This window comes from Portunus trituberculatus, chromosome 41 (assembly GCF_017591435.1).
Source record: "Portunus trituberculatus isolate SZX2019 chromosome 41, ASM1759143v1, whole genome shotgun sequence".
In the NCBI taxonomy this organism is placed as follows: Eukaryota; Metazoa; Arthropoda; class Malacostraca; order Decapoda; family Portunidae; genus Portunus; species Portunus trituberculatus.
This window is the reverse complement of record NC_059295.1, coordinates 1,125,445-1,138,256: the sequence shown is the minus strand read 5'-3', so window position 1 is coordinate 1,138,256 and position 12,812 is coordinate 1,125,445. Positions and strand designations below refer to the sequence as shown.

Sequence of the window (12,812 nt, the reverse complement as noted above, 5' to 3'; positions counted from 1 at the left end):
TTTTGAACTAGGGGGAGTGAGTGGTGCACGTTTTGTCCACGAGAGGCGCTGGTGTATTCAAAAGCCTGTCGGCTTGTGTGATACGGCGGGGCTTTCAAACTTAGAAAAAATTACCTGGATAAAATTTCGTTAAAGCGAGTTTGGTGTTCGTTAAACGAGCAGATGGTAGTAAAAGGAAACGTTCATTGTAGCAAAATTTCGTTGTGTGAAGGTTCATTAAGCAAGGGTTGCCTGTATGTGTTCTTCATAAGCTATCTGTCTTTTTGTTGTATAATTTCTGTATTCAAAATTCATGTTATGAAAAGATTGTAATGCTTCAACAGCAGGGAGGGAATTTCTACCATGAAGTGTTGTAAGTTCTTTGTAAAGAGACCAACTATTATTTTATTTCTTAATAAGTTCTTTAGAGGGTTTGTAATCCCATGCTTTGTACAACTTCCTCGAAGTTGAATGTCAAGGCCTCTGTGGAGCAAAAGATCTTCCTAAGTCAGACACTATGGAGATAAATTTATTGTGAGAATCATTCACATTTAGATTTAGGAATTCAAAGTTATTAACTAAATCTAACATAATCTTCTAATTGGGAGGTGGCTCTACTGGACAATTTCTAGTTTCACCTAACCAACAATCTTCTGAGAAGCATTAAATTGAGGCTATAATATTTGGTTTTATAAGTACCCTGGTGGTGGGGGCAGATCTGGGGGGACACAGCTCCCTTGGCTAGAAGGTTATTACGTTGGAATTAGTTAGTTACTCTTAGAGGTTATGATGTAGTAGATACAGCCGAAAATGTAGCTTTAGCAATGCTGCTCAACATAAACAAATCAGTGGTTGCTGCTGCCTCTGCCATCATAGTGTTTTCAGTTTTTTCATGTGTGTTCTTTCGTGTGTGCGTTTTGTCACATTATTTGTGCATGCGTGAAATGAATGGCAGTGATTGGTTCTTTTGTTTGAGCATGTAGCCACTGACCAATAGAAATAATACATACTAATAAACCTAGCCAATCAGAGTGATTTCTGGAGAGAAACAACTCTATTTGAATCAGTCTATAGAAAAATTCTTAACAGGTAGGGTGTTGCCTTGATTATTTTCATTGTATTGCCAGATTTTACAAAGAGAAACAAGGTAATGACTTCATATTAATTTCTTAGCTTTGCAAGTCAGGTTAAGCGAGTTTGCTTTGGTTTCATTAGTTTAATTGTGTTAGATAAAGTTAATTTTGTTCTGAGGAATACATATCAGTGGTGCGTGTCACCTCAACTAGGTTAGGGCTAGGTTAGTTTTGTTTAAATGAATAAGTTAAAATAGGGTGGTGTAGCCAGTGGTGAGCACTGGTGGTAGTGATTCGTAAGGGAAGGAAGAGGGTAATAAAAAAACACCGATTTGCAACATAAACAAAATACAGATTAATTCAAAACAGGTCAAAATCTACCGGAAGAAAATAGTTTAGTCTGGAAGTGAGCTGTTGATATAACTATAAATTTACCAAAAAAATGGTCATAACTTGAAAAATATTAATTTCCAATGGAAATGACATACACAGTCAATCAATTCACTACATTTCTCACCTGATAAATGTAAGCCATATCACAGATTCCATGGTTGGGTGAAACTGCAAATTGACCAAAATTTCATGCTGTTCATCAAGTCAGCAATGATGTGAGTTACTTACCTGTGAGAAACAACTGGGAAGTGTCCCATATATAGGACCAAACAATCAGGATATTTGTAATTTTTATTAATTTATTTTGGTAATTGTTTTTTGGTAGTTTTCGACCAGTTTTGAACAAATCTGCAGGCTTACTCCCCATCCCCTAACCTGATCTCCTTTCCCCTCTGAAAGTACTGTTTTGCAATGAAAATTAAAATTAAAAGATTGATTCAAAATAGGGTTAATGTTTACTATTGGTCCTTGCCCATAACACATGACATGACTACATGTTGTGGTAGTATACTCACAGTACTTCACATTTATGAAGTTTTTTTGCATGCTTGGCTATTATTCACTCATATTAATGCTTTTGAAAATCAACACATGGTATCAGAAATAGATTAATTTTAGGTTAGTTAGTCAATTTGCAGTTTCACCCAAGCATGGTTCCAATCTCTTATGTGACTCATGTTTTTCTGGTGAGAAATGTAGTGAAATAATTGATGGCATATTTTATTTCCATCACAAGTGAATATTTTTTGAGTTAAGACTTTTTTGACCAACAAAACAACTTATCCCTACCTCTTGTTCTCAACGATCTTGGGTGAGCCTTGGGAAATCATGATTTTGGGATGGAGGAGCTTGGCTTTCCTCAGTGCTTGCCAATCTTATCACATAAGTGGGTGCAACACTTCTCAGTGTTGGAATGACAGTACATGAGTTAATTCTCCCCCAAAACAGTAAATCTTTGAAAATTGCTGTCATTGTTAAAATCATTTTGTAATGGGTATACAGTGATCCCTCGTTTATCGTGGTTAATGGATACCAGAACCACCCACAAAAGGTGAAAAACCGCTAAGTAGGATTTTCCCCCCTAGGAATTTTGGTGTATGTGTATGTGGGTACGTGAATGTTTAAAATATGTAAACAGTATTTATACTTTACATATACAGTATTTTGCTTAAATCTATTTGATTATAAAACCTTATACAGTAATTATACATTTACTCTCTCTCTCTCTCTCTCTCTCTCTCTCTCTCTCTCTCTCTCTCTCTCTCTCTCTCTCTCTCTCTCTCTCTCTCTCTCTCTCTCTCTCTCTCTATCTCTCTCTCTCTCTCATACGATACGTAACACTCACCCTCTTCTGCCCTCTTTGATCATATCCAAAAGTTTCACTTTTTCACTGATGTTCATCATCTTCCTCTTCCTCTTGGGCTCACTAGAGGAAGCTTTTGCAGGGGCACAATGCTTAGGCGGCATTGTAAGGGCTTAACGAATCACTACTTAAACTAAAAAAAGTTATCGCGAACACAACACTAAGATACAGTATGAGAGACAGTTGACAGTGTAGACAAGACTGGCAAGATACAACTAGGGAAGATGTTGGGTGAGGCTGCCATGATGTACAGCCAATCAGCTCGAGGGATAAATTCACTCATGCTCTCATTGGTCGATCTTGCGTCGGGAACCAATCACACGCCTTGTATGAGTACCTGTGTGTATGTACAAAGCCTCTGAGTCAACTCATCTCTTTGTTTGGCATGCTGGGAAACCTTCTCTCTCATCAACATGAAATAATGTGTTTTTTCGCAATATGGCTGCCGATATGGCTGTATTTTTTTTTTATTTTTGTTGTTTTTTGATGAATATTTTTGAAAACCTCGTGATGCACTGAGGCCACGAACCACGAAGTGGCGGGGGGAACACTGTATATACAGGCAATCTCCGCTTAATGAACGTTCACACAACGAAATTTCGCTACAACGAATGTTTCCTTTTACTACCATCTGCTCATATAACGAACACCAAACTTGCTTTAATGAAATTTTACCAAGGTAATTTTTTCCAAGTTTGAAAGCCCTGCCGTATCATGCAAGCTGACAGGCTTTTGAATACAGCAGCGCATCTTGTGGACAAAACGTGCACCACTCACTGAAAAAAGGGGCATCTGATACTCTACTGTGCTGTGTGGATGTCATTGTGACTATATTTTTCTTACCATGCAACTGATGTGCGTCCCATGAGTCGAGGGAGAATGGGAGAATGTCATCTGGCAACTAGCAGTAGCCAGAAGGCGCGCGGTTTAATTCTGTGACTCGTCAAATATGGGACCACGATCATGGACAGGAGGCATTTCCCTCAAAGCCACGATCGTGGTCCGGAGCACTGAAAGGGTTAATGCCTTCACTACTAGCGGAATTTCACCCTTATTGCCATAACACTTCTGATGGCACAGATGTGAGACAAACAGCTTGCTTAGACATGTCAAGGTGAAAATGCAGGCTTCCCATTGCCTGCTCAAGTACATACACCATTATTGAGTGAGTGCGAGAATTTTTTTTTTGTCGACGACCGCACGGCCATGCGTACCCTTCCAAAGAATGGGAATTTCGACCATGTTGCGTGCCAAATTTTGACTTGGACCCTGCAGATTTGGGAAACTGAAGGCGAAACAAAGAAAATACTATTTAAACCTCAAAGTCGGCCAGGGTGGCGCTTATGTCTCTACTACTCTGAACCCCTCATATGATATGGGCTATTTTACTAAATGAATAGTTTTCTGTGCACGTCAGCTGCATCTTGATCTTGTATTGTTTTTCACCAGCAACATCAATAGCCTGTATGTCATAAGCATATTTATTATTATCCATTGCAGTCCCTGCATCTTTTGGTCCTTGGGACTGATAATCAGTTATTAGTAATCATCTCTGCCTGTAATCTAGATGAATCCCGGAATCATCAAGCAGCACACTGACAGTTCTGAGACTGGTATTTACCAGCCAGTCTCTACTGATTCCCTTTGGAACCATTGTACGGGCTGGTGAATACCAGGCTTTACTGCCAGCTTGCTGAGACTGGTATTCAGCAGCCACGCCCTACCACTTCCCTACAAGATTGGTTCTGGAACTGGTTGTGACACTTCCGCTAGCCAAAGGTGCATCTTGAGTTCTTCAGTGAATACTCAAATTATTGGTTCCTGGATTGCTCGGTCTACTTCCATTCCTTGCTGCTAGGGTGCTTATGATACCCTGTTCGAATTTGCACATGGACCTAATTGTGGACATGAAAATTTATTTTTTCACTCAACCTTAAAAAATTCTAACTGTTGGAAAATTGAATTATCGGTGTTCAAATTAATGGACTTTTACTGTACCCTTATTTACGGGGATATTAGTTTGACATGTGGACAAGTAGTTTGATAATACTACTACAGCTTCTAGAAATGTAGCTTTCTATGCATCTACATCCTGTCTTGCCAGTATAGAGAGAATATGGAATGAGTAATTTCATGACACAAGAAACACAACGGAAGTCTCTTACTAAATATGGTTCAGGATTATATTTATATAATAATTTATGATATACTACAGTGGAACCTCTGTTACTGAACACCCTTTTTGAGAATATTGTTTTTTATACAAAATATTTAACTCATTATTGATTTGGTTGCCCTACCATAATACAGTTCTGGAACAAAATTACTGATTTCAAATATTTAAAATAAAAACCTTATTTATTAATAATTTACATAGTTTTTATAAATACCTTTTTTTTTCATTTTAGAGGAGAGACAGTAAAAATAGTAATTCAGTCTTTCAAATAAGTAACTTAAATGTGATCCCATTGAAGACCCCCAGTGTAAACACATATTTTTCAGTGATCTAGAGAGGTTTACATAAGCTAATGGAAAAAGTTTTGTGGGGAGATGATGTCACTGGTGGTTAGTGGAGGCTCAATTTCCCAAGATGTAGCACACTTCTTTTGAATGGGAGGAGTACTGTAGATAAAGAAATCAATATAAGACTGTGGCTTCTCTTCTCTTGCCTCCTTAACCTTCTTTCTTCTTTGAATAATTTCCACATCTAATAGTACAGGGCCGTTAGTAAGCTTTTTGTACGTAGAAGAGCACAGCTGCTTTGAGTCTCCTGTTGGCAGCTATTTCTTTTTATCTCCAACAACTGATCAGCTGTCCCAACTGAATGGAGGTACAGGGGTAGGGAGAAACCTCCCCACAGAACATATCCCAGAAGCAATGCTGAGCCACTTATGCTATCTTGATGATCCCCCAATGTCATTACTACTACATAACTGCAATTTCCTTGTAGCTTTTCCCAGCAGTAAGATATCTAAGTGTTATGGTCACCTTCATTTTGGTGGTAAGTGGCTTGCTCTTCTGTGTGTCACTGTGAGGCTTCACTCACTGGATCAGTGACCAAGAAAATACTTGTATGGTCTAACCAATGTCTCTGAATTATTCAATATATCCTTTTGTGGATAATAATTTCTGAACTGGAAAATTTTGTGAAGCAGCCATCTTAGCAGTGCAAGCATCTGTCATAAGCAAGTGAGTCAGGGTGGACAAGTGTCTGGAAGCAGATTAATCCATTATACTTTGATTCTTATGGGGGGAAAAATTATGTTCAAGAACCAAGATTCCACTGTATACACTTTTCTCCCAGAAATCTTTCAAATGATGTTTTCTTAATTGTAAGCAAAATTACTATGAAACAAAAATTCATTGTTTAAATGTAATTTATAACTTTAGAGCCATGCAAAATTTAAGAGCAGTACTTATACCTGCACATAAATAGTATTTATTCATTCAAAATAACACCTGTTTTCTTTAAATGTAATTAGTTTTTTTTCTTTGCAGGTGTAAACTAATTGTCATGGCTCCTGTTTTTCCTTTGGCCAAACTTGCTTTTCTGTTTGTGAAACAAGTTGCTCGACCTCTTTCCAGTTCAATAAGACGAAGAGCTGTACGAAGTGTCTTCTTTAGAGAAAATATATGTCTTCCACCTGCACGATGTAGGTAGAGGTGATTGGAATTGTGATGGAAAGAATGTGTCAGATATGTACGTACATATGCATGTATATGTTAGGGATAGACTATGTAGCAAGAAACATATGTATGCACATTTGTTTGTGTCTGTGTGTGCATACCTGGTTGTATTTACATAATTGTAATATGCAGGTGAATTATACATATTTGTAGGTTCCTGTTTTCATATCTCCTATGTATAGATTTTTACTTTTAATAATTTTGGCCTATATAATAGCCATTCTAGATGCCATTACATCAGTGAGAGCTATATTTCCTAGTCCAGTCATCTTATCTTGTTTCATTACTGTTTTATGTATCAGTTCTTGATCTGAGCATCATTTTGCATTGCTGCTCTGACAATTCAGTAAAAATAGGTAATTTCTCATCACCATTTTAAAATGTAAATCTGCCTTGACAATTTTAATGTATGAGCATCACACTTATAAATCTTACATCCTTAACCCATAGTGTTATTTTTGTTATAGAAATAGATGTCATGGTAGATTTCACTTTTTTGGGATGTTTTTTTTATTTACCGTGTTACCCATGATTGACTGATTTTATTTACCCCCATATAATCTAAAAAAAAAAAAGAAAAAAATCACAAATTGCTTCATATTGTATCTATCATTCCAATGTGATGAGCCGAAGTGTGGTTACCATATGATACTTGTTATTGAATATTTTCTCTTTTGAGAGTGCTCGATGTCAGACTAAGGAAGAGGGATTTTATGTTTATATTATTTTTTTTATTTTATTCTCTACTTCACATACACATTCCACAACTCTATAATGTGTGTAATAGATAAATTCCTCATAAATCACAAATGCCTGTAGGTAAATAAGAATTGTTAATTCAGGAAAATGGTTAAATATGCATGTGACAACACCTCATGTCTCAAGCATGCCAAAATATTTATAGCCATTTTTTTTATCCCTCTCCTGTGTCATAGTAATTTTTTTCTTATCCCTCTCCGATATTGTAGTTTTCCCGTTTAACTTTATTGCTTTGATATTATATATATGATGACATATGCATATGGAAAAAGCAAAATAAGCCCTAAGTATGTTTCAGTTTCTATTGAAGTATTCAGTCCATAAGAACTATGAACCAAAAATATATGTATATATACAAAGATTCATTCCTGACTTGTCATAAACTTCTATGTTACTGTTAGTGACAAATCTTATATAATGCAAAAAAAATTCAAGGACATACAAAAGCTCTAAAAACAAAATTGTATATATATATATATATATATATATATATATATATATATATATATATATATATATATATATATATATATATATAGATATATACACATACTAAACACTTCTCAAGGAGGTATGTATATGTATATACTAAACACTATATGGGTTAAGGGAAATTTCGAAACATTTATCCAATGCATTTAGCAAACTTTTTTGCCCAGTTTGGGGACTAGCACCTCAGTGGGCTCTTTTTTTTTATACTCTAATAACTGGTGTTGGCCTTGACAATTTTTCCTCCTATATATATATATATATATATATATATATATATATATATATATATATATATATATATATATATATATATATATATATATATATATATTAAAAAAAATCCCATAAACTCAACCTGTATAGAACTATGTGATGCAGTGTGTGTCTGTGGTGTAATGATCATGCTAAGTTAGTTTCTACACTTTCTCAGTGTATTTACCTAGTTGTGTTGTATAGGGTTCGAGCGGGGCTCATAGTGTCCTATCTCCATATTTCCATTTATCTAATTTTTCCTTAAAGTTATGCACATTATGTGCTATAACAACTTCATTATCCGATGCATTCCACTGTTCCACCGTTCTGTGTGGAAAACTGTATTTTCCAATATACTTTACACACTGCCTCATCCTGATCTTCTTTTCATGTCCTCTTGTCCTTCCATCTTCTGTCAACAGCACCAGATCTTCTTTGTCTATATTTTCAATGCCATTGACTATCTTGTATATTGTTATTAGGTCCCCACATTCTCTTCTATCTTGTATCTTCAGTCTTTCTTCATATGTTAGGTCGTTTAGTTCTGGCACCATCTTTGTAGGAATCTTCTGTATCCTTTCCAATTTTCTTATATCCTTTTTAGAGCTCGGAGACCACACCACTGCTGCATATTCTAGCCTTGGACATATCATGCTTGTGATGATTTTTTCATCATATCTTTGTCCATGTAATGAAATGCCACACTTATATTACTCAACATTTTATATGATAGTCCAAATATCTTGCTTATGTGTTTTTCGGGGCTCAGATTTTCCGGTATGATCACTCCTGGATCTTGTTCCTCTTTAGTCTTCATTATTTGTTCTTCTCCCATCAAATAGTTCAATACCAGTCTTCTGTTACTCTTTCCTAGTTCCATTATGTGACATTTCTTGGCATTAAACTCCAATTTTCACTTCCCACTCCACTTATAGATCTTGTTTGTATCTTTCTGCAACAGCAGACAATCCTCTCTGGTTTTGATAACTCTTAACAGCTTTGCATCATCAGCAAATTAATTTATATAACTGTTTACCACAATGTGAATGTCATTTACATAAATCTGAAACATAATGGGGGCTAACACTGACCCTTGTGGCACTCCGCTAGTTACTTTACCCCAAGATGAGTATGTATCTCTGATCACAGTTCTTATTTCCTTATCCTTCAAATAATCTCTTGTCCATTCTAACAAAGTTCCTTGTAGTCCTCCTATGTTCTCTAGTTTCCAAAGTAGTCTTCCATGAGGGACTTTATCAGAAGCCTTTTTAATATACAGGTATACTGTGTCCACCCATCCATCTATGTTTTCAAGCCCTGCAGTAACTCTCGAGTAGAAGTTTAATAAGTTTAATACACATGACCTCCCTTTTCTGAACCCAAATTGTCTGTTCGATATGACTTGCTCCTCTTCCAGAAATTTAACCCATTTTTCTTTGATTATTATTTCACACAACTTCCCAAGACACTTGTAAGTGACACTGGTCTGTAATTTAGTGGTTCAGTTGCCTTTCCTCCTTTAAATATCAGAATTGCGTTGGCTCTTCCATTCTAGTGGAACTTTCACTTCATTTATTGAACTTGTAATTACTTCCCAAATTGGATCCAGTACTTGCTCTTTACATTCTTTTAACACTTAGCCTGACACACCATCTGGCCCCATTGCTTTTCTGACATCTAACTTATCCAATAATCTTCAAATGGTGTGCACTGCAATCTCTTGTAATCCTTAGCAATGTAATGTCCTGCTAGGTTCTGTGAACGTCATTTTTAACCCCTTCAATACGGTGATGCCTATGTGGGCGTCATGAAGCCCCAGTTGCAAATACGGTGATGCCTACGTAGACATTCATATTTCTTTTCTGAGCTTTCTTCAGTTCAGTTGTCCCGTATAGTGTGTTCGATACCAACTACACACGCCGTATGCTGTCCTTGAAATCCTAGTGCTCCTCCCACCATCCTTGTCTCCACCAATCACTAAAGATAAGCTACATGCGTCCTGCCTTGTATCTAAAATTACCCAATGGCATAGACTGTTCCCATCTCTCTCTCTCTCTCTCTCTCTCTCTCTCTCTCTCTCTCTCTCTCTCTCTCTCTCTCTCTCTCTCTCTCTCTCTCTCTCTCTCTCTCTCTCTCTCTCTCTCTCTCTCTCTCTCTCTCTCTCTCTCTCTCTCTCTCTCTCTCTCTCTCTCTCTCTCTCTCTCTCTCTCTCTCTCTCTCTCTCTCTCTCTCTCTCTCTCTTCCCTCCTCCCATCTCCTTCCTCCTCCCCTCTCCTCTCGAAGATAAGTTACATGCGTCCGCCTTGTAACATCTGTGAACACACACACACACACACACACACACACACACACACACACACACACACACACACACACACACACACACACACACACACATACAAAACAACAAATTTTCTAATCTCTCTCTCTCTCTCTCTCTCTCTCTCTCTCTCTCTCTCTCTCTCTCTCTCTCTCTCTCTCTCTCTCTCTCTCCTCCTGTTTCCCTCTCCTTCCCTCCCCTCTTCCTCTCGAAGATAAGCTACATCGTCCCACTTGTGTCTAAAATATTAGCAAATGTTATCTCTCTCTCTCTCTCTCTCTCTCTCTCTCTCTCTCTCTCTCTCTCTCTCTCTCTCTCTCTCTCTCTCTCTCTCTCTCTCTCTCTCTCTCTCTCTCTCTGAGAAGCGTCCACTTTCCTCTTCGAAGGCGATATAGTGACTATAAAATAGCAGCATAATACACAAAGACGACAAGTATGACAAGCTTGCGAGTTTCCCTCGGGGCGGCACTACCACCCGTATATCATACAGGTGGGCTTTTTTAACATCCGGCACGAAGGGGTTAAGCTCTCATTCATTATTTCACACATTTCCTTCTCTGTTTGGTATGTCTTCCCTTTTTTTAATTATTTTCTTAATTGTTTCCCTGTTCTTTGTTTTGCCATCTATAAACTTGTAGAAAAGTTTGGGTTTGTCTTTGCTTTTATTCACCACATCTTTCTCAAAGTTTCTTTCTTCCTTTCTCCTCACTCAAGTATATTAATTACTGGCATCCTTGTACTGCTGTCTGTTATTGTCATTTCTCTGTTTTATGAGTTTCTTCCATGCTTTATCTTTTCGCCTTTTTAGCTTGCATGCATCTAGCATTGTATCAAGCATGTATTTTTCTTAACTCTTTACAAATTTTTTTACTCCATTATACTTCTGTAGGAATATGTCATTTTTCCCTTGTACTGTCTTTCTGTACATAATATTTTCAAAATCCACTCTTGCATAATTTAATCTCTCCTTTGTAGTAATTTCTGTAACATCCCATATTCCTCCTGAATTTGCATCTCTAATGTCACATGATCACTTCTTCCCATTGGACTAAGGTATTGTATGATTGGAGGGGGCTCTGGCTTCTTTGTGAATATTAGGTCAAACAACGATTGTTCTTCTTCACCCCTGTACCTTGTTGACTCCTCCACCCACTGATCCATTGCATTAACCATAGTCAACTGTAACACTTCCTTGCTCCACTGGGCAGCATTATCCATTACTTCCATCTGTCTCCAGTTTACTTTTTTGCAGTTAAAGTCTTAACTAAAAGTATTCTTCTATCTCTTCTTATATTGTTATCTTGGCACTTAATCACCTCTTTGCATATCTTTTATATTCTTCAGTTCCTCATGTATTAGTCTTAGGTGGCACATATGTCACTATAATTTCTCTTATTCAATTCCTTTGTTTTGATTGTAACTCCCATTACTTGCACTTTGTCCTCTCCATATTGCACATCCTCCACACGTATATTATCACGAACCATTATTAGCACTCCTCCCCTTTTATCCTTCCTGTCTCTCCTTCAGTTATTATATCCCTCCTCTTTAAAGTTAACATGGATCTGCTCTCTTAGTTTTGTTTCAACGATGCACATTACATTCGGCTTTTTCTCTTTCAAATAATCCCTAACCTCCAACATGCTTGATATCAACCCATCTATATTATTATAAGTCTCTTAATTTCTTGCCTCCTCTATGACCTCCTCTTTCTTTCGTAGGTACCACTTCTTTAGTCTCATATCCAGAACCCTCATGTAAAAATTCTTCTCTATCTCTGTCCGTTTCTTGTTTTTTTCCCTTAGTTTCACTTCTTAACACTTTTTCCTTTTCCCTCTCCTCTAGGTTCATATCTCTTTTTATCCATATATACTTGTGTTCAGTATCATTGGCTACCTTCCCTTTCCTAGCCATAATTTCCTCTACTGCCACCTGGGATCTTATTCTCACTTTCATTGGTCTCCTACCCCCTTCACTGTATTTTCCTAGCCTGATCACTTCCTTCACCTCCTGGTCTAGTTCTTGTGTGCTGTCTTGTGCTTGTTTGACAACAGTTTTGGTCAATTTGGATGGTTGCATGCCATGTCTGATTAGGGCTCCAACAGGGGGCAGGCAAGCCTCCTTTATCTGCTTTACCCAACAGTATCTCTCAGTCACTTATTCCCGTGAATGCTTAAATCTAGCATTTTGTAGAAACACTTAAGGAAATAGTATTGCTTCGAACAGAAACAAAATGGTGTGAGGTCATTGCTTGCTGAAGCACAAGCCAGATTCATGGGCACAAACTGATGCAAAATCTAGGCATCAGAAATGGGCTTATACTAGTTTGGGCATATACTGAGACAGGCATAACCCAGCCTACCACTATATTACATTCCCATGAATTAAATTTCCTTCATATTTGATATATTGTAGCTGTTCATTCAGATATCATTTTTATTTTGAGTTCAGTTACATTTAGATATTTCAAATTATTCATCTTAGATGCAAATAA

General features: G+C 37.2%; 1 protein-coding gene across 8 annotated transcripts in view; it reads left to right on the top strand.

The window, feature by feature from the left end:
- The window catches only part of LOC123517162 (putative OPA3-like protein CG13603), a 59,734-nt gene that overhangs the window by 13,365 nt on the left and 33,557 nt on the right, over positions 1 to 12,812 (top strand). Inside the window, exon 1 of one of the 8 annotated variants that reach the window (XM_045277143.1) lies at positions 6,307 to 6,461. The exons of the other annotated variants lie outside the window; for them this stretch is intronic. Within the exon in view, the coding sequence (XP_045133078.1) occupies positions 6,323 to 6,461 (139 nt within the window). The 5' untranslated portion in view covers positions 6,307 to 6,322. Of the gene's footprint in view, positions 1 to 6,306; positions 6,462 to 12,812 lie in introns of those variants that run through there. 8 annotated transcript variants of the gene reach the window in all.